The 22,537-nt window shown below is 31.3% G+C and overlaps 3 protein-coding genes across 3 annotated transcripts in view; 2 read left to right on the top strand and 1 right to left on the bottom strand.

The window, feature by feature from the left end:
• Window positions 1-5,281, top strand: part of LOC134712552 (kinesin-like protein KIF16B) — a 43,748-nt gene extending 38,467 nt beyond the window's left edge. Inside the window, exons 34-36 of the mRNA XM_063574238.1 lie at window positions 999-1,088; window positions 1,518-1,598; window positions 3,040-5,281. Coding sequence (XP_063430308.1) covers window positions 999-1,088; window positions 1,518-1,598; window positions 3,040-3,195 — 327 coding nt within the window. The 3' untranslated portion in view covers window positions 3,196-5,281. The remainder of the gene's footprint in view (window positions 1-998; window positions 1,089-1,517; window positions 1,599-3,039) is intronic.
• Window positions 5,282-6,947: 1,666 nt separating this feature from the next.
• On the bottom strand, window positions 6,948-10,677 carry LOC134712547 (synaptic plasticity regulator PANTS-like). The gene is made up of 4 exons (XM_063574209.1): window positions 10,566-10,677; window positions 10,050-10,095; window positions 8,436-8,554; window positions 6,948-7,407 (listed from the first exon to the last, which is right to left on the bottom strand). The coding sequence occupies exons 1-4, from the start codon at window positions 10,605-10,607 to the stop codon at window positions 7,198-7,200; spliced, it is 417 nt and encodes a 138-aa protein (XP_063430279.1). The 5' UTR covers window positions 10,608-10,677; the 3' UTR covers window positions 6,948-7,197.
• Window positions 10,634-22,183, top strand: LOC134712543 (2-oxoglutarate and iron-dependent oxygenase domain-containing protein 2-like). Its single transcript, XM_063574195.1, has 6 exons — window positions 10,634-10,899; window positions 16,298-16,354; window positions 18,006-18,116; window positions 18,366-18,465; window positions 19,495-19,619; window positions 21,012-22,183. The coding sequence occupies exons 1-6, from the start codon at window positions 10,786-10,788 to the stop codon at window positions 21,525-21,527; spliced, it is 1,023 nt and encodes a 340-aa protein (XP_063430265.1). The 5' UTR covers window positions 10,634-10,785; the 3' UTR covers window positions 21,528-22,183.
• Window positions 22,184-22,537: the final 354 nt, after the last annotated feature.

Genomic DNA, 22,537 nt, shown 5'->3' with positions numbered 1-22,537 from the left:
GTGAGTAAGGTCTTGAGCTGCTGAGCATAGTATAGGACAGTAGAGTATTCCATTATTGTAACAGATTGTTTACTTGTAGTATGTTGTTTGGTTAGAGGACTAGATCAGTGATTTGAATACCTTTCCCCAAAATATGGTCCTGTTTATATATCGTTACAATTTACTCAAAATTTAGGTAAGCTTTGGTTGGGCTTGTGTTTGTTCCAAATTCTACTCACTTCCTTTTTGTAAGATTAAAAGATTGTAAAACCAAACATTTTCTTAATTAGTATATATAAAAGGGATTAATCAATTCATGAAAAAAGATGAAAGAAATCAATTAAGTAATAATTGAAGATGAAAGAAATCAATTAAGTAATAATTGAAAATGAAAGAAATTAATCAATTCATAACTAAAAAAGAAAGAAATTAAATCAATTCATAATTGAAGATGAAAGAAATTAATCAATTTATGATTAAAGATGAAGGAAAATAATCAGAATCAATTGAAGGTAAAACTATATTAATCAGTTTTAGTTGTGTGTAAGCAATAATTGAAGGTGGAAAATGTATGCCCAACTTAGAGTCATTAAGTTTTTCAGTCTCTTTGTTCATATTCAATCTTCCTTCCTTTTGTTGATTTCACTTCAGGTTTGAGTTTTTGATCAAGGAAATTTTGATGAAGTTGAAATCCAAACAAACTGAAATTTAGTTCATATGTTTCCTATCATTCTATGGTATGATCAATCTAATTTGATGCCAAACTGGAGTTTTGACCCCAATTTAGGTCCACTGAACATAAAAAAATATAGTGTCAGTGGTGCATCTGTGTGCTATGGACACATTCTTTTTTAATAATTGGAAATGGAGTAATTCATTACAGCAAAACAAATGAAATACATCAACAAAACACATGTTAAAAATGTCAATTGCAAGCATGATCGTACCTATACCCAACATCCATAATTCTGTTGATTAAAATTGTCATACATTTAGGATAATGATATTAATTTCTACAGATAGCAGTAGGAGATGAAAGGTGGACGATATACAGAAGATACAGTCGATTTAGAGATCTACATCAGGAATGGAAAAAACATTACCTACAGGTAACTCCTTTTTCTATTTTAGCTCATCTAGTAAGGGTTGTGCAAATAAATACAGATTCTTGCCATTATTTTCTTGTTAAATATTTTCAAAGGCCCTTTTGTATAACATATTGAGTCTGATGACCTTGTTACTAGATTAACATGGCCAAAGTTGAACTCTTAGAATTTCAAGAATTTAATGAATATTTAAATGACTGAAAAGAGTAAGAAACGAATGAAAGGTATCAATCATATAACACAAGCTAAATGAAAATACCCATCAAATAATAGCCTGATTCTTACAAAAATAACCCTATACCTTCCAAGTGTTTAAATGAAAGAAATACATTTTTTTCTAACCAAAATTGTAAGATTTTTCTGTGTCAAAGTTCAAATTGGTGAACCTAAAATGTTTTTAACATTTAGTTTAATTGTTGACCTTTCTTTTAGATTGGAGGTCTTGTGTTTCCACCAAGAAAACTGCTCAGAAAACAAGAGAAAATAGCTATGGATAGACAACTCCAATTAGAGGTATTTTAAATGAAACTGCTAAAATCAAATATATCCATCATTCAAGATTTAATGATTTTTGTTTATTACAAGCATTGCTTTGTGGTTAAAATAACCTAATAGGATAACAGGAACTTTACATCACACCAACAACCCCTAACAAAAAATGAGTAATAGTACCAAAACAGATAATTATAACACAGTTCTGCATTGACCTTCTTCTGAGGCAGAATGATGTATGATAGTAGTAGACTAGTTATGTAGCGTTTGAAAGTTAACTGTTACTAGATAATTATCTATACAATTTAAACTATCTGATCAGTTAAATATCTGATAGAATTACCATCAGTTAAACTTCAGTCAAGTTCAACTGATTTTATATGTTACAGTAAACTTTCAACCTGAAACTCCTCACATAGTTTGAATCCAAGGAAGTTTTCAATTTGCTATCTGTTTGTCCATATATTAAAGGTGTGCATGTGGCCAGGGATTTGAATTTTATTAACATTTGTTCTTTTGGTAGATAGTTGAACTTTGTCATTTTTAGGGTATAAGCACTTCAATGTTATTGTTATTTTAAAATAACATGTTACATCTTCAGGGGCATTAATTTTGTCTTCAAGACATAATTATAATATCTCAAATTAAGTCCTACATTGTCTTTGTAATATTATAGTTACTTCAGAGTGGAGTGGGGGAGGCATCACTTTGTCTAGTTTAATTTAACATTGCCTGAAAGATCTCAAATAGCATACAATCTATTGTCATGGTCCTGCTATTATGAAAGCTGGATGTTTGTTATCTAATCTCACAAAAACACTAGTGTTGTCAACGGTTAACGGTTAACCGGGGTTTCGGTCGAACGACTGAATACCGAATATCAAAAACGCTAACCGTTTAACCGGACTTTTTTTCAATTTCGATAGATTTGATAAAATTTTGTGTGGAAAATCAAATCATTAAATAGTTATGTTTTATTTAAAAATTGTCGTCGTGGTAATTAGTTTGACAGATCAATTGTCCAGTATATTGATTGCTATTGTTAATCCTAAAAACATAAAATTAATTAGAGTTCGGGGCAGGATCTTTAAGAAACATAATTAGTAAACATTTTTTTTTAACAGTAACTTTTAATCAGTAATGAGATTTAAATTTACTAATTACTTCATTATTTCGTTTTCGATCTAATATTGTGTAAACCTACATTTAAATGTATATCTATGTGTAGGGTTCTATTGATAAGGCTTTCAAACACCAACATATATTACCGGTTAACCGGTTAATCGGTCGAACGTTTATCCGAGTAACCGGTTAGGCAAAAGTGTACGATTTGACAACACTAAAAAACACCCATTAAGTTTTAGTCCTCAAGAGACTTCAGATCACCTTCATAATGGTTAATTGCAATTCAGATTACCAGTACTTGGTGACAATTTAATTAGAGATTATATTTTATTTACAGGTCTATTTAAAGAATGCTGTGACTATTTTAATGAGAACTCCAGATTGTCCATTACATCCATCCAGGAACTTGTATCTCAGTAAACAGATATTATGTGATTTTGATCCCTTCTTTAAAAGGGGAATATTTGAGACATCTAAACACAGTACATCATGATGAAATAAGAGAGGACAAATGGTTGTAATCAGCATAATGTAACCAAGGAATCTCAATTATAAACTTTATTTGAAATCCATTAGCTATGTCACAAAAAAAGTGAAAAGATCAATTTAATTTTATTAGAACTTCCTGAATCTCAAAAAAACATTGCAAATATTGAATCATTAGTTAGAGATTATTTTTTAATTTTAAATGTTATATTGAGGAATTTTTCTTAGATATTCTAGTGCCATAGAATATATAACATTAAGAAGTGTTATGTATGATAGTTGTGTTCACAAAATAAGGCTGTGAGATTCATGTATATTCTTGTACATTTAGTTACTGCTATTATGTAAAAAGATTTTTATTACTCGAGGATGTAATTAGTTCAAATTTTTATATGAAGAGAATTTACAGTTGTATTTCGATATTGGTGCAGTCTGTTCTTTTCACCATTGCTTTTGTTCTAATTGGTATTTTTAGATGAATGATACTCATAAGTATGAAATTAAGAAAAGAGAAATGATAGTGCTATATTCAATTGTAAGTTTGCCATAAAAAAAAGGTGAAGGTTTGAACATTAATTTTATAACAATACTCATTGTTTACAAGGCTATATTAGAATTAGGGATGAGTAATAATAGTGCTATAATCAATCATAGGTGCAGGAAGTTTGGTTGAACATTATTTTCAAAGTTGTACATTTATTGTTGTATCATGTGATAAAATATAAAAGATCTCATATCTCCAATGCATTGAAATTGTTAATCATATTTATCGCTATTTATCAAAAATTTCCTTGATCTTACTGACTAATAATTTTCTTTATCAGCACAGTAGAGTGCTATGAAAAATAAGGGTGTATGTTCTGTTGTCGCTGAAATTTACAACGTCCTCATAGGTAAAATATTTATAAACAGATTATCATTGGTCATCTCAAGCAAGAAAATCAATCCCATTGAGACGATTAGCAAAAATCTATAGTGTTTTTTCCTCATGAATTTTAGTTATTTATTTCCTTAGCATAACAGGCTCCCATCAACTTGCTAGCTTGGTAAAATATAATGTTCCAGTTTCTATAATTATGCCCCTTAAAAATTCCTGTATGCGATATCTTCTGCTGAATATATGTAATACTTTTGAATAAATGACTACAGCAGATGACACATTCTGTCTCAAAAACTTCTTCTTTCTTGTCTACTTTTCTCTCAGTAAAATGTATTAATGACTCTACTGTTTTCAGTCACAGCTTGGCTCATAAAGAGAGGGAAGCAATAACCATACATATTTCATTAACAATCACTCATAAGCAGTACAGTTAAGTTGTTTAAGGCACATTCCAGCTTTCTTATGGTTTGTTTTCTTGTTGAATATAAAATTATCACTATTAATTATTCATGACAGTTTTTATCTTAATATATTTATAGATGTAAATTCATTGAGTGATTGATGCTTGTCCATAGGGCCATTGTATGTTGTTTTCTAGTCTGGTATTGTGTTCATTGCACTTGTTATAGGTATGCAAGATTACTTGTTACATTTTTGTGATAGTTTTTAATGCATATGCTCTGTATATATATATATATATAAATATATTTTTACAAAATGTATATTTTTATTATAGATGTTAAGATTTTTAAGTCCCTTTTACATTGTTTTAATATGAATGAAAATATAAAAAAATATCTGCGTAATACACCTACCTTTAATTAGATTTAAAAGAATCTCACAAAATAACATTAATTCTTTACTTTCCTTTGTATTAATCATAATACAGTATTGTTTAAAACAAAATAAAACACATTCTCCCTTTATCCAATTTACATATTTTGAATTACTAAGTTTTTCCTTGTGGAAAGATAATTTCTTAGAGCTTTTTTAGGCAATTCACACCCACAAAAAATGCACAGAGCGTATATGATCAACAAAATTTGAAACATAAACATGTTTTATAGGTTAAATTATAATGGTCTAAAGACACAGCCGAACCATTAACTGTATTGAAATTTTACTTTATTTATATCTATTTAAAAGTTTTTGATATTTTCACATTTTAAAATGGCAATTTGTATAAACACATGGCTTATTTATTGAAAGATATTATCAACCATAAATGATGATTGAAACTTGAATTTGTCTCATAGAAAGCCATAATTGTCTTGATGCAGAACAATGGATACCAGCTTGATTCTGGAATTGGCCCAAGAACATTTCAGTTTGTGTATATCTTTCACAATATCTGATTGGGCTATTTTGAAGATAAGATAGATGCTAGAGGTTATCATGGTACGACATGTTATTATAGGTCTGAACTTTCAAGATTACTCCCAGGTTTTTGATGGCATTTATGTTGCTCAGTCTTTGGTTCTTTATGTTGTGTTTCTGTGTTTTATTGTTTGTCTGAGCCAAGTGAGCTTTTCCCATCACTTTGCATGGATAGAGATAAACTGTAAACAGCAAAAATGTTCAGCAAAGTAAGATTTACAAATAAGCCAACAGGACCAAAAAGGTCAGTTGACCCCTTTAGGAGTCATTGCCCTTTATAGTCAATTTTTAACCATTTTTCGTAGATCTTAGTAATTTTTTAGAAAAATCTTCTCCTCTGAAACTACTGGGCCAAATTTAACCAAACTTGGCCACAATTATCATTGGGGTATCTAGTTTTAAAAATGTGTCCGATGACCCGGCCAACCATCCAAGATGGCCGTCATGGCGAAAAATAGAACATAGGGATGAAGTGCAGTTTTGGCTTATAACTCAAAAACCAAAGCATTTAGAGCAAATCTGACAAGGGGTAAAATTGTTAATAAGGTCAAGATGTATTTGCTCTAAATTTTTCAGATGAATCAAACAACCCGTTGTTAGGTTGCTGCCCTTGAATTGGTAATTTTAAGGAAATTTTGCTGTTTTGGTTAATATCTTGAATATTATTATAGATAGAGATAAACTGTAAACAGCAATATTGTTAGGCTGAGTAAGATTGACAAAAAAGTCAAATGACCAAAATGGTTAATTGACCTCCTAAGGAGTTATTGCCCTTATATAATTAATAGTCAAATTTTAACAATTTTCATAAAATTTGTAAATTTTCACCATCATTTTCCACTGAAACTAACTGGACCAAGTTCATTATAGATACAGATAATTGTAAGCAGCAAGAATGTTTAGTAAAGTAAGATCTACAAACACATCACTATCACCAAAACACAATTTTGTCATGAATCCATCTGTGTTGTTTGTTTAATATTCACAGACCAAGGTGAGCCTCTAGTTTGTCTATCTGATGAGTTAAGCCTAATCAACAGATTTTTATAGTTCGCTCTTATGTTGTACGGTTATACCACTGTCCCAGGTTAGGGGGAGGGTTGGAATCCCGCTAACATGTTTAACCCTGCCACATTATTTATGTATGTGCCTGTTTCAAGTCAGGAGCCTGTAATTCAGTGGTTATCGTTTGTTTATGTGTTACATATTTGTTTTTCGTTCATTTTTTTTTTACTGAAATAAGGCCATTTTTCTCGTTTAAATTGTTTTACATTGTCTAATCGGGACCTTTTATAGCTGACTATGCGGTATGGGCTTTGCTCATTGTTGAAGACCATACGGTGACCTATAGTTTTTAATGTATGTGTCATTTTGGTCTTTTGTGGATAGTTGTCTCATTGGCAATCATACCACATCTTCTTTTTTATATAGGTGGAAATGCATTTCATCTGTCCGCAAAGCCTGGATGGCAATTCAATGAATATGTAAATAAAGATAAAACAATAAATTGATCTCTCCTGTAATTTGCATAATATTTGTTCTACATTACATGGATGTCAAAGTTGTTATAATGAGTTGACGAGCCAGGTACATGTACTGGTATGTGACAACCATTTTAAAAATTAACAGTCTTCCTTTAGACTTCATGAATTTCACAGTTTAAAAACACACACAACTATCAGGTCTCACTTTTGCTTAACAAATCCACAAAACAACTGCTATACAATTTTAAAATCCTAATTACATTCATCATCATAATATTGTACATGACCTCTCTTCCTCTTGAGGTATAGGTGTTTTGCCCATATTATAGGCTTTAAACAATGAAACTTTGTTTTCCCAGCCTGGTACTGGTTTGTTCCAATCTTCCGGAGGACTGTCTCTATATTCCCACATATTGTTTGCTAATGATGCTTTTCTTCTTGCAAAATACCTTTCTTTTTCATTTTCAATTATCTTATTCTGAAATGAAAAAAATAGAATATTTTTATTTTTTAAAAGAAGTATTATATCTACAGATACAGATCATATAAAAAGAGGGACAAGAAGGACATAATGAGTGTACCTTCATGATAAGTAACCGTAAAAATTCTTGCTAAATCATAAATGACGTTAACAGAATATATTGGTGTATGACGATAAAATGTACACTTTCTTTTAGACGATATAAACATTAACTCATTTTAACGAATCACATTATTTTTTTTCCAATAATGACGGTCTATAATTATTTGCGACCTCTGACGAATCACGAAAAGGATATTTTGAAGAATTACAGTAAAATGTTAACCAATTTGACGCTAACGGAAGCGGAAAATGATTGTTTGACGCCTGACGCTAAAGGTCATTACTACCCTCATATAAAGTTTGACTTTGATTTGTTGTTTCTTTCTTGCTAAAGAATGTTCTGTCCTTCTATGGATATGACTTATCTTATGGAAAATATATTACTTCAATTAAGTCCCTAACTAGAATAGACACCAAGGGCAGACAAGGGTATAGAATTAAGTTATTACGTGGTCTTCTCATGCTTCTGAAGTTCAACCTTTCCTTAAGTGGCACATCTGTTTGGCAGTGTGGGATGTATAAATAGCAGTCACATCCATTCAGGATGACGAAATAAATCCTATGCCTTTGTGAAGAGAGAGTGCAATTCTCGCTTGCATGTTGAAAAACTCTTGCAACATCCATCTGAGGGGTCCATAGGTGACATGTCACTAAGCAAAATTTTGGTCCCTATCTAACATATCCTTATTTTCTAGTGACAGTCTAAATAACCTACTGTTCTTATAGCTTGCTGATTGGTGTGAGCCAAGGCTCCAACTAGAAGACCGTACTTTGACCTATATTAGACCACTTTTACAAATTGTAACTTTGATGTAGAGTTGTCTCATCGGCACTTATACCACATCTTCTTATGCCTTTGAACTATTAGCCGGTAGCTCATAATGTGAATCAACCAGTCAATCAAACCAGAATAATAGACTTACAGCAGCTTCTGCATCATTGGAATTTGTATACAGTAAACAGTTCTTGTAGTCATCTTCCCATTTAGAACAATCTAATTTACATCCTAATGTATACCACTGGTGTCTCCTACCTTTACGACCTGTAATAAAACAAAAAATTCTAATAACACAGGCAGGGGCGGATCTAGCCATTTGAAAAGGTGGGGGTCCTAACCCAGGACAAAGGGGGGTTCCAACTATATTTCCATTCAAATGCATTGTTCAGCCCCTTTGGATCCACCAATGACAGGGTTACTTATAAGAAAAATAATGGAACGTTTAAGTTCAAAGTTAGATATATGATCTTCTATTCAAGAGTCCTTTCATACCATGTAAACACATAAGAGTACCAGGGTTGACATTAGACTTTAACCCAGCCACATTCTGAATGTGCCTGTCCCAAGGCAAGAGCCTGTAATTCAGTGGTTCTTGTTCATGTATTTTGATGGGTTGCATATTAGTTTTTCAATCATTTTTTGTACATATAAATAATTAGGCCATTATATCTATTGCTTTAATTGTTTTACATTTATCACTTATCATTTCTTGGCCTTTTATAGCTGAATATACAATATGGGCTTTGCTCATTGTTGAAGGTTGACCTGTAGTTGTTGATTACTGTGTCATTTGGTCTCTTGTGAGTTGTCTTTATATTGGCAATCATACCACATCTTCTTTTTTTATATTTAGAGTGTCCTTTTCCTCATCTCCAATTCTAAGTATGAATTGCTATCCATTCTGATGATCTCAGTATAGCTATAGTACAAGAAGAAGTTAATTGAATATATCTTTTTAAATACCATGAATTTTAAGAAACCATACCAAACTTCTGTTCATACTTTTTCGTCAGACTGAATTATGGGGTGCACTACGTTTGCGCGCATTTGGGGATTAAAATGTTTTACGTTTGCACGCAGCTTTTGATTACATTTGCGCGCATTCATTTTACAAGTAATCTCAGGTAAAAATAAAAATTAAAATTAAATTAAAAAAAAAGTTTGTTAATCCAAATTATATATTGTTCATATTGAATTCTAAAACCAAGTATAAACTCCGTTATAGCTTAAGATCAAGTTAAAATAAATGGGCTATGTCACAGATTTTCTTAAAATTTTGCAAACACCTTTGACTTGTTGAATTATAACTGAAAATCGAAAAAAATATGCGGTTTTCTCTTTTTTTTCCCCTGCCTTATGAGACTTATACTCACGGAAGGGGTGCTGATACTTGTAAATAATTAAACAAATTAATAAATAAATGAGTACTAGAATCTGCATTTTACCTGAGTTTACCTGATTTTACCTGTCAAAAAATGCGTGCAAATTTAACCATAAGCTGTGCGCAAATGTAATGGTAATGTGCGCAAACGTAATGTACCGGAATTATGAATAAATGCATAATTTCATGGTGTGTTTACTTAACTTGTTTGTTAATTATGTAGTTATGTTTACTGTTGACTAAACTATACCTGTTCTTCCTCCCATTTGAGACAGCATACATGACAATTTTGGAAAGGTTTTAGAACACTAAAACTAAATGAATTGAGTATCCATTTACCTCCGTTTAGTTCAAGTTGTTAGGTTCAAATTTACTTACTTTTACAAGTGTCAAATTCTTCTTTATAGATGTCACATTCCCTTATCTGTAAAACAGACATACCATGATTATCATATAGCTTGATTTATATACTAAACTGTTAAAATTGTAATTTGGAATATTTTGCGGACCGCAAATAGTCAAAAAATAACAAAAGGACCTAAGTCCGCATATATTCAAAAAATAACAAAAGGACCTAAAGAGCTACGATACCGCAGCTATGGTGGAGGAAGCTGCAGCGCTTTGAGAAAACCACCATTATTCAGTAGGAAAACCGACAATCTTAGTGAATTGAGACTGGAGTCGATAGCAACTGCGACATGCTCCCATCCATTGGACAAGACAGATTATTTGGTTTGTTTAAAAGAGTAAAATCTTTCAATGTCATGAAGATAAAAAAAAAAAAATAGGATCCTTTTGAATGAAATAAAAAGAATGACAACAAAAACATGTCATTAAGAACTTTATGTTTCAGATGCTTTACTTTAATCTTATTGCTTAATTGTAATTTTTTACCAGCCAAACATCATCAGGTAGATTTTCAGAGTTTTGTGTCATTTTTGCATTTTTACATGGGCGCAGACATTTATTTCCATTCGTGATACCGGCACTCGTCGGTATAAGTAATGAAAAGTCTAGAGAAGGATGAATTATAAAATCTTTTAAACGTTTTGTCAAATAGGATATTTTCATTACAAGGCCAAACACTGTATTGAATGAAAAAGCATCTTCTGCAATGAAGAGATTTTTCGTCTGCAGTTGCTTTTACTCACACAACTTTTTCTTAAAGAAATACAACACCCACGTAGTGTTTACATCAGAACAACAGCTTTTGGACCAATATTTAAAAGTAAAGATTCACACCTTAATCGTTTACACACTTATTTTTATTGTATCAAAATTTAACAGATAAAAGGATTTGTATACGAATTATCATTGGAGTAATGAAATATTTAATAAAATTATAACTTATAAGAGGGTGGTAATGGGAGTTCTTTCATGACGAAGAACTGTAAAAATTCTTTCCAAATGACGAACTTAAAGGTTATTTTGGTGCATGACGATAAAATATGTAAAATTTTGATAGTCACCTTATTCTGTAAATTTTTTTCCAAAAATAATGGTGATGATTAATATGAGGCAGGCATTACCTGTAAATGGGGACGAAGTCTGGATGAATTATTTTTTTGTAACTTAAATATTTGTTATAAAAAAGAAACGGAAATACAGTAACGTTTCCGATTTTGGTTCTGTTGTTGAGGATTTTAGTTGTAACGTTATTTAAGTTATGACGTCATATGCAATGTAACCAAAGAAACGCTATCATCAGGTGACGTTTATTCATATCAAGGAATTATTAAAAATGAAATTGGTATTGCGTTTCTTCCTATCTTTAATAAGGGGGGGCAAGGGGTTTAACTGTTATGCTGTTATGGGGCTTTTTACAGAGGATGACCTTGAGGTCACTCCGATGTATTGTTATCGCTTAAATTTCCGTCATTCATACATTATAGTCAAATTAGTTTTGGGTTTTCAACACCAGTGAAAAAAGTGCATTTTCATACCTGCGATTTCTGTTCTCCGGTTGTACGATGTTTCAACAAAATATGGAATCATTTCAGTTGTTGATTTAGTGGTGAAAATTTGACTGAATTATATCTTAATAAATACGATTTTACATTTTTAATTGGTGTTTCAGAAAGAGGTCAGGTGCTCTTGTTCATTCATAAAATTATCGTTCATTCATAAATTTATCGTAAAATAAAAATCACTACACAGGTTATACGTGTAGTGTAAAATGACCACCTGTAATCTAAAAATAGCGGTCTCACTAATAACGACAAGAAGAATTTTAGCGACAAGAAGCGTCAAGAACAGACAAGAAGAATAAATTAAGCGACAAGAAGACTATTTAGCGACATGAAAACTTCTCGTATCGCATGAGGATGACACATATCAAATGAACAATTATGTGTGGGACATAGTTTTAAGAAATGATGTCAAAGTAACACTATGAAAATATTTTTAGTAAGCTGAAATATATATTTATTTTTTACATGTTTATGTCTTGTAAGTTATTTTATTTCTGTCCCATTTTTCAACATTAGCGTCTCGAAAGGTGAAATGTTTTAACTGAATGGTTAATTTAAATTAATTATGAAAATTGTTAAAATTAAATAAATAAAAGTAATTATTGCCCAGTTACAAACACTACCAGGGGATAATCCATAATTACCCCCAACTTAAGCCTGGTAAACTTGTTGTCTCCTTGTGAAATATAAAACATATTAAAAATGATTTCCTGCTTAAGTCTTTTATTGATATAAAGTCAAAACCTTCTTGCTTTTCACTAGACAACCATGTCCTGTCAGGTTTAATTCTTATACATGTAGATGAAAAAAAAAGTCCCCAAAACATTAACATGGCAGCAATTGCTTTTACAGCCTTTAAGGCTTTGATTTTTTTACAGAAGAGTGTCCACCATGCACTTGCACTGCACTATAATAATAGTAGAATAGAATTATCATATACAAATAGATGAAAATTATATATACATGCAATCGTAATATTAATAATATATATAACAACAAACCAGTGTATTCTCTACGACTATTATTATATAAGTATAATAGTCCAAGGTATACTGATTTCTTGCACTACAATATAATAGTTATTACGGTGATTGAAATTCAACTTCAGTGAAGTTGAATTTCCTGTCATTTATTCATCATCCAAGCATGAACTTCTATCAGAAAAAAATATCTCTGTAAATTAACCCAAGTTTCAGGTATAGAGATGTGATCTGTTTCTGTGACATGCGCTTTTGACCATCCACAAGAAGCTGCGGTCATCCGATGTTCAGTACTTCAGTACTTTGATTAATTCTTTGTTATCTGTTATTTTGAAAATATATTTACTGTTAGCTGTTATTGTCTTATTCTTTGTTAGCTGTTATAGGACTTTTTTTCTATTTTGTTATCTGTTATTGTGAGAATCTATTTGCTGTTAACTGTTATTGAAAATTGGAATGTTAGCATTTTGACAGCCAATCTTCTGTAGAAATTGAAGATAATTGAAAATTGTGATTTGAATGGATAATAGTCTCATTGGCACTCTGACCACATCTTCTTACGATGTATATATATATATTATATATATTAACATATTCAATGACCACATAATAATCTTTATGTTGTACTATTACACCACTGTCCCTGATTAGGGGAGCATTACACAACTACTAGCATGCTAAGTTGACGCAGTTTCATTTTGTATGTGCCTATTTTCATGTCAGCCGGGAGCCTGGATTCAGTGGTTGTAGTTTGTTACTGTGCCACTAAGTTTCTCGTTCACTATTTTGTGGATAAATAAGGCAGTTAGTTTTCTCCTTTGAATTGTTTTACATTACTAAGTGGTGTGGGTTTGAATTATGGCTTTGGGAATTATACAACATTTTTTTCTTTTAGCATTTTTATTTTAAGTGCTACATTTGTACTCCCTCTCTTTTCATTTACACGAAAGAGAACCCTGACCACCATATTTTTAAAAGCTTTTTAACTGCTTCACATGGCGAATTGAAGCTCAGGAACCATTGATGCAAATAAAGATGTGTCTTCAGATTAATTTTTCGACAAATACCCTTTTTAAAATCCTACAGCTTCTCCAATGCTGTACCCAAATTTTCCATATTCTATAATTTCACATAAGATACATGATTGGTGTTTCTCTTGGTGTCATCCAAATTTTCACTAGGTCCAATTGATATTATACTATCAGAATTGTCACTTGAGTCAATTTCTATTATCAGAATAACCATAAATGGCTTGCGTGTTTCAGTTACATGTCCTGTCTCCACTGATCTGGGTATTTTTGTATTTTATAAGTAAGTTTTATCATGAGGTCATCAGATAAAAAAAATATATTGTGCATGAATTATTTTTTTATTGCTTGTAAAGTATATATATTGCTTTTCAGATTTTTTTTTATCTAAAAGTCAAATTGATAATAAAGTGTCACTAAATCATTAAAAATTGATCCCTCAAATGCCTTAGATAAAAAATATCCCTATAGCAAAAAAATAAAATAGAAATTTCGTTTATAAAAATTCAACATCCATACTATAACTTATTGCAGTTATGGAAAACAATCAACCATTGAAGGCAGAACTGCCTCAACAGCCAAAACGTCTTGTTTACACAAATAACAATTTTCTAGGTCCATACCACAAGTTATAAACTAAGATCTACGAGTCATCTACTGGATTGGTCCTGGACAGATTTATTTTCCTATTTCATTCACTGTTATCTGTTATTATCCCTTTTCAATTCATTGTTATCTGTTTTTCACCAAATCAATTCACTGTTTTGCTGTTATGGGGCCCCCCTTGCCCCCCCCTCTTAATAGACTGGTAAATATATATTTTACTTTAAAAAGATTCATACAAACAAAACCGGAAAAAGGAAGTAACTTGTAGATTTCTGCGCAGGTCCGGGATTTCAAAACATGACATAAAAAAAATTGAATGATTTTGAGTTCATTAGTCAATGAAAAATTCGGGAAATTTTCCCAAATCTTTTTTTTTTATTGAATTTTCTACTGTTATTGGGGACTTCGTCCCCATATTATTAGAGACCTCTGCAAATCATGCAAAAGGATATTTTGAAGTATAACCATAAAATTTTAATAAATTTGACGCTAACATTAGACATAAATGGCTGTTTCACACCCACAGGCACTTGTCTCAAAAAAAATATTCCTGTATACCTTAATATAACACAAGATACTTAACTTAATTTTTGAATAATGACACCCAGTCCCAAATTCCCGTTATTTTTTTTATTTCTCGGTTGTCAAACCTACTGAAACTTAATATGCCGTAAATCTAAATTGATTTATCTACACAATGGTATATGACACGACTATCATTGTTGTTGGGATCATTAGAAGCAGGCCTCAGAAATCGGTCAACAGGATGTTTTTTTTTACATTCGTCTAATTTTTTGGCAACACCCAGTCCGCATGTAATTTTATACTGGAATTCTCATTGGTCAATCCTCTGGCTAAAAATAAATGTGGGAAACTTTGGTCAATTTATAACTCTACATTAGTGTTGTTGTGTACACGTGTGTTTCATAACAAACTTATTTGGGTTTGTTTCACATAATCTGTAAAGAATTTACAATAAAGGTAATAATTCATAGTCAGAGGGAAGCTAACAGTTTTTATTTTAACAATTTTTTATAATAATTCAATCACTGCGGGCTGTGTGTTGCCAAAAATTGAGACGAATGCAAAAAAATATTCTGTTGACCGACTTCTGAGGCCTGCTACTAATGATCCCAACAACAATGATAGTCGTGTCATATACCATTGTGTAGATAAATCAATTTAGATTTACGGCATATTAAGTTTAAGTAGGTTTGACAACCGAGAAATGAGAAAAATAACGGGAATTTGGGACTGGGTGTCATTATTCAAAAATTAAGTTAAGTATCTTGTGTTATATTAAGGTATACAGGAATTTTTTTTTTGAGACAAGTGCCTGTGTTCACACCGGACGGTAAAGGGCATTATACTACCTAATATATTGACCTTCAGGTTTCTATGAGTATATGGAAAGATGGCTTTGTCAGATCATAGATGTCAGATTATATGAGTTCATACGTCATGTAAATTCTTGCTGATGCATGCTTTTCAATGAAAATTATTGTCACGAAATATAAGTTCCAAATGGAAAAAAGTATTCTGGAATATTATTTTTACTGGAATAAATATTACAGTAAATGTTCCTAATATAATAAAATGTATGGAATATTTGAGCAGATATTATGGCATTGTTTAAAGCGAAGTTTGTAGAGGAACTTCTGGTTAGGCAGTTCACATTATACATGTATGTTGACATTTTGATGTCACAATGTATTCCTAATAGCTTTAAAACCCATAATACGAGGATTCTTTTACTTTTTATGAAACCATTTTTTTCTCTTTGTTATAACCCCATTCCAAAGAGGATTAGTAATATGTTGGGTCCTATTGTCACTTTCATATATATAATTTAATATCATATTTTTGCATTTTCCTGTACATTTGTGTGATTGTCTCTAGCTCAACCTCAATTTGGCTATATACATCATTTACCAAGTGTTTAACTTTGCATGAAATAGCTGGTAAAGGCATGTTTTGGTGTATTAATTTGACATTTTTTATGCAATTTTGAATGTTGTAACTGATTTTTTTTGATTTTTTAGACATTAAGAAATAAAGGATGTGCAACAGAAGATCAGATCAAGGAAGTTTTGAATGAGGTATCATTATCAGTATCTTATAATTAGCATTTTAATTTTGTAACACCAGATGGGAGCTTAGAAATGTAACAATTAACATAAAAAAAACATCTGCTATCAGCCTGATCATCTGACATCATTGTTTGAATGATTTAAATGATTGTTTGATTCAAAGCATTTTTTTTTTTACTTTAATAGTTTAAACATGTATCTATATAATATTTATAGGGGTTCATTATGATGGGAATTTGCAATTGGATGTGTAAATTAAAAAAAATTTGGTTAAAAATTTTGGAATTTTATTTTGTTAAAATCTTATATATCTTAGTTAAATGTAAGGGTTGCATTTCTATTGGAACACCATATATAGGTAAAGAATTTTAATCCCCCAATGATAAGTACATTTAATCATGATACTGTTAATATCGGTGCTTTGCTTTTGCGCCAATTGGCATTTCATTTGCGCCACAAACCATATTTCATTTGCGCCAAAAACTAAATCTTTCATTTGCGCCAATATTACAGGTAAGTACAGGTAAATAGATGTAGATACAGGTAATAATAATATAAAACATAATTTAAAAAAAAAAATCTTTTAATAATAAAGAAAGTTTTAAACATATTCCTCAGAAATCAGTTATCATAAAATCATACAAGTTATGCTAAAACCTCGATAAAATCATACAAGTTATTCTAAAACCTAGATAAAATCATACAAGTAATGCTAAAATCATACAAGTAATGTTAAAACCTGAATAAAACCTTGGTAAAATCATACAAGTAATGTTAAAACCTTGTTACAAACAGAAAAGAAAGCACTATACACTGGAGTACATTATTGAGACATTTGTTAGCACTATAGTAAAGTTACAAGTCTGTTCTGGCACAAAATTCATAAGCAACGGTCTTGATGTAGTCATGTCTTGAAATTTCCCCTCTTAGGTGCATGCCATATTTCTCCATAAGATAGTCAGTTAATTTTCTCTTTCTCCCATCGTCGTACTGCAGCCGGTGTGTCCATAGATCTCATTTTGATGTACGTTGTAGCCTGAATCTTCTTTACGTCAACATAAAAAAACATGTTTGGATGTTTTGAACAAAATTGTTCATTAAAATGTGCATTGTTGGTTCTTTTGAATAGTCAGCAAATTTTATGCATCTGCTATCAGTTGGAGATTCAGTCATAATGTCTTCTACGAAGCAGTCTTCAATTTGATCAGGCGGTTATGGTAACCCAAAAAATGATGATAACCATTTACCAAAAGTTTTGTATTAGAAATGAGTATGAACTCACACATATATCCAGGGAGAGTTATGTACAAACAAAAAACAAAATAAATCGTCAATAATATTTAACTTTTCTGTTATATTACCTGTCATACCTGTAAAATGGCGCAAATGCAGGTGTTTTTTTTTTGGCGCAAATGATATATAACCTTGTGGCGCAAATGAAAGGTTTGATTTTTTAAAAATTGGCGCAAATGAAATGCGCCCGTTAATATTTATCTAAATCAGTTAGAACCAGTATTTTAATTGCTTGCTGTCAATCTTGGTTTATAAAAGAAATATATAGCTACTTTTGCTGATTTAAATGCATTTATACTTGATCTCTCAATATTAATTCCATAATTGCAAGCTGTTGGGAATTATTTTATTGGTGTTTTTTTTGTAGGTTAAGAAAGAATTGCATAGAAGGGAAACTCTTGGTCAAGCGTACTTGGAAAGAAGGAAACTTATACAAGACAAATATATTCCCAAGCATCCTCAGATTTTTAAGTTAAAGGTATGGTATATATTTGGAATTGCTATTTAAAATTGTCAAAATTCCTGCTTCAGTGAGTTCTACGTTAACTATTTTCTGATTGTTAAAATATGTTTTCTTTTGTAAGATGTGTTCATAAAGAAGTAATTTTGCTTGTTTTTTTAAGTGTAATCCTTCTTCTCACTAATTTGTTTATTCCATTGGAATGTGGAAAAAAATCACTGTTACATTTGTTCCAAACTATTAATTATAAATATTTTTATTTTCTAGGAAGAATTTTTATCTCCAGATTTTATCAGCTTAGTGAAGTTTTGTCAGGATTCCAAAACTACCTGTTCTGATGTCATTAATAAGATCCAGAATGGACCAGGTGTGAACAAAAATACTTAATTTAGAACTTGTAAAATTGAGAATGGAAATGGGGAATGTGTCAAAGAGACAACAACCTGTCCAAAGAAAAAAACAACAGCAGAAGGTCACCAACAGGTCTTCAATGTAGCGAGAAATTCTCGCACCCCGAGGCGTCCTTCACCTGGCCCCTACACAAATATATACTAGTTCAGTGATGAACGCCATACTAATTTCAAAATTGTACACAAGAAACCAAACTTAAAATAATACAAGACTAACAAAGGCCAGAGGCTCCTGACTTGGGACAGGCGCAAAAATGCGGCGTGGTTAAACATGTTTGTGAGATCTCAACCCTCTACCTATATACCTCTAGCCAATGTAGAAAAGTAAACGCATAACAATACGCACATTAAAATTCAGTTCAAGAGAAGTCTGAGTCTGATGTTAGAAGATGTAACCAAAGAATTAATTACTTAAATATTTAATCACTAATTTTTACTTGGAGGATATATATATATACTGAATGAGATGATTAGGTATTTTTATCAATTTTATTGATCAATTATAATTTTAAGTCAAGTGGCAATTTTTTTATGCATATTTAGGAAGACCATGCAGTCAGGAACCTTTTGTTCAGTGGTAGATGTGTTTTATAAGTGTTTCTCATTTCTCCATTTTCATAGATTATACAGATGGTCTTCCTGTTTGAATGGTTTTACACACATCATTTTTGGGGCCCTTTATAGGTTGCTTTTTTGGTGTCATCCAAGGCTCTGGGTAAATTGAAGGCTGTACTTTGACTTTTAATGGTTTACTTTTACATTTAATTACCACTTGGATGGAGAGTTGTCTCATTTGCACTCAAACCACATCCTTACAGACTTAATTTATTATTTTAAAAAAATGATTTCATCATCACTTAATTCCTTAGGCTGAAAGCAGGGCTCTCTTTCACCTTTTCTCAAAATTAATTAAAATTAAAATATTTACTCAGACCAAGTATTTGTATTTGTCACAAGTATTTAGATGTTAAAGTGTATAATTTCAGCTGCGAAATGCTATACATTACCTGTCTTTACTGAAGAATACTGTAAACTTATGATGGAAGAACTTGAAAATTTTGAAGCCAGTGATTGTCCAAAAGCCAGACCAAATACCATGAATAACTATGGGGTAACTTACTTTAAATGTAAATTTTATAAAAAAAAAATATATATATTTCTATAAAGGGAATAATTTGTTTTTCAATATGTCTATCTTGTGAGCACAAATTCTTATTTTGAAAATTATTTGTATGAAAAAATTTAAGGGGAGATAATCAAACTAAATTACCAACATCTGGTAAGGGAGATAATTGATCTTACAAATTTATCACAATAAATTTATCTGAACTAATATTTCCAGTTAAAATACTGGAATTGCACATTTGTTTTTATTTAAACACATTTTAATAAAATTTTCCTTAATTCAAAATTTCAAAAGTTAAAATGTGTATTTATTTGTTTGAATCATTGGCTAAATATTAAAAAAAACAGGACTTTTGCAATGCCAAGATACAGTAATTGACAGATTGTAGATCAATGAATGTGCATATGTATATAAAAATTGTGTTTCATGTGATTTTATTTTAAAAGATCAATAACTTTCCCGAATGGTATTTTATTTTTCTGGTCTGTGATGAGTTTAATTTTAAACTGTGATTTATAACAGTACTAGAACTAGTCAGCTTTTAAAGGGGCACAATTGGCTTAAAGGAATGCCTAAAACATGTTGATAAACCTTATTGCTGAAGAGTACATCAATGTTATCAAAGACAAAATTGACCCAGGTAATGAGAACCAAGACTGGCCTTCAGCTTTCTACATACTGCAATCCAAATTAGTATTTAACTACCCATAGATGATATGTTTACAGCTTAACAATAGTGTCAGGAGATTTTTTGAAGCATTTTAAGCAATTAGCTGGTAAATTATAAAAAGAAAATCTATTAGATACTCAGGTACTCTCAAGACTTGCTTCATAATAGACATACCATAAACTGTCTTTGTTGGTCAAATGAGTCAATAGCTTTCATGTATTCTTCATTTGCCCATTGTTTGTTAATAGACCACTTTCGAGTTCATCCGTCACCGGCAAAAACTCGTCAATTATGCACGCCTTTATGACGTCATTTACCAGATAGAGGGGGTTGCCTGTATCCCTGTACTATTTACGTTCATCGAGCGTCTTAGTGATCGTCTTTGTGCAGGATAAACTAGAAATAATAGTTTCTTTGTAGGTACTTTCTGACAATTCCCTAATGAAAGCAGTGTTGATTGTCAATTTTGAGAATTCAATTTGCCCAATAATTCGTACAATATAGAATTAGAGTTTTCCAACCACTCGCTCCACATTGGAAGGGAAGAGACAACGCCCCTAAACGCACAAATGATGGTGATAAAGGCGCGTATAATTAACAAGTTTTTCCCGGTGACGGATGAACTCGAAAGTGGTCTATTCAACTTGTACCTTAATATCATCTTAATTTGATTAAATATAGTAATGTTAGAATAATTTTTTTAACAGCTATTACTAAATGAAATTGGATTTGATGAAGAGTTTTTGATACCATTACGAGAAAAGTATCTTCAACCGATAACAGCTTATCTGTATCCTGATTGTGGTGGTGATGACCTTGACTCACATAAAGCATTCGTTGTCAAGTACAAGATGGGAGAAGACCTTGACCTCAACTTTCACTATGACAATGCTGAAGTGACAATTAATGTAGCCTTAGGCAAGGATTTTACTGGAGGTGACCTATATTTTGGTGACATGAGAACAAAACACAATGCCGGAACACAATACAAAGGCTATCAACATATCAGATACACAGGCTTATTACACAGAGGACAACATATGCATGGGGCTAAATCAATTCAATCTGGAGAACGCTATAATCTGATTATTTGGATGAGGTCCTCAAAAATAAGAAACAAACTATGTCCTATGTGTGACAATGAACCAGAACTTGTTGAAACTGTAGGCTTTGGTGATGGTTTCACCAAGCAGGAAGAAGTTATTAATATATGTGCAATATGACTTTACTTTGTTAAACATTATTCCATAATTATGGCTGAAATGGTGCTAGGATTTGGAATCTCAAAATGACAACACTAGCGCAAGATTTATAGTATTTTACGTCAGTTCCAGCTTGTCCCTACCTCCGGCTAGCAGCTTAATTTACGTGTCTCATAATTTCATGGTACAGTTTTTCTTAAGCAGCAGTTTAAGTTCGTGAGTATTGCAGTATATATATGCAATATAAATATTTATGCAGTTCGTCTTATTGTTTCAGTTTCCAGTGTTGAACGGAGGCAGAAATTTGCATAGTTTTCTTTCATATAAGTTTTGAGAATAAAGTTTAATAATGAATATTAATTTTGAACAGGAGAGAGGTGTGTAGTCGGCAAACGTGTCTGTTTGTTTCAAATAGTGGGTTGCTGTTAATATATTTTAACAATATAGCAAGAGGGTTTCAAAAATTGTGACTTATTTATTTGTGAAATATTTTACATGTTTTTATATGGAGAGTTGCTGATAGAATTTGTGCTCCTTGAATGTTGATTTTTGGTGTACATGTTTTAAAGTATTATCTGTTCTTCTAATCTATTCATTGTTCATTGTTGAATGCTACTTTAAGAGAATAAGATCTATTAATTCGTGTTTCAGTTGTTATTAATATTATGTCTGGTGAATAAAACTTGTTATACACTAAGTGACTTGAAGGGATTTTGTGTTTACATTTAGAACATCAACGTAAATTCTAGTCACTAATGTGATACTTGCATTACATATGAAAATACAATCCATCTTACACACACATAAAAAGGAGACTTTGCCGACCTAGAAACTATATTTGTGTGATATGCAGTAAGTAGCTTTCACATTTCCTGTTAAATTCTTTTGGTTTGTTGTTGGAGATTGTCTGGTCTAATGGTTGGTTTAGTTAGTTAAAAAGGTTCTCACTGACTTGCGAATACATTACACTATGATATGATCTTTCTAATTTTAATGCCAAATTAGACACCTATTGCACTGTCCACTGAACA

The sequence above is a fragment of the Mytilus trossulus genome, chromosome 1 (assembly GCF_036588685.1).
Source record: "Mytilus trossulus isolate FHL-02 chromosome 1, PNRI_Mtr1.1.1.hap1, whole genome shotgun sequence".
Lineage (NCBI taxonomy): Eukaryota > Metazoa > Mollusca > Bivalvia > Mytilida > Mytilidae > Mytilus > Mytilus trossulus.
The sequence above is the reverse complement of the archived record's forward strand: the minus strand, read 5'-3'. Positions and strand labels throughout refer to the sequence as shown.

What these genes read in the sequence shown, in the direction of transcription:
- LOC134712547 (XM_063574209.1), bottom strand. Translation starts at nt 10,607, where the DNA reads ATGACACAAAACTCTGAAAATCTACCTGATGATGTTTGGCTG. An exon ending in TACCTGATGATGTTTGGCTG is followed by an intron (nt 10,096 to 10,565) that starts GTAAAAAATTAC and finishes TCTGTTTTACAG; the next exon opens with ATAAGGGAATGTGACATCTA. An exon ending in CCAATGATGCAGAAGCTGCT is followed by an intron (nt 7,408 to 8,435) that starts GTAAGTCTATTA and finishes TTTTCATTTCAG; the next exon opens with AATAAGATAATTGAAAATGA.
- LOC134712543 (XM_063574195.1), top strand. Translation starts at nt 10,786, where the DNA reads ATGAAGAGATTTTTCGTCTGCAGTTGCTTTTACTCACACAACTTTTTC. An exon ending in CTCAGATTTTTAAGTTAAAG is followed by an intron (nt 18,117 to 18,365) that starts GTATGGTATATA and finishes TTTATTTTCTAG; the next exon opens with GAAGAATTTTTATCTCCAGA. An exon ending in ATACCATGAATAACTATGGG is followed by an intron (nt 19,620 to 21,011) that starts GTAACTTACTTT and finishes TTTTTTTAACAG; the next exon opens with CTATTACTAAATGAAATTGG.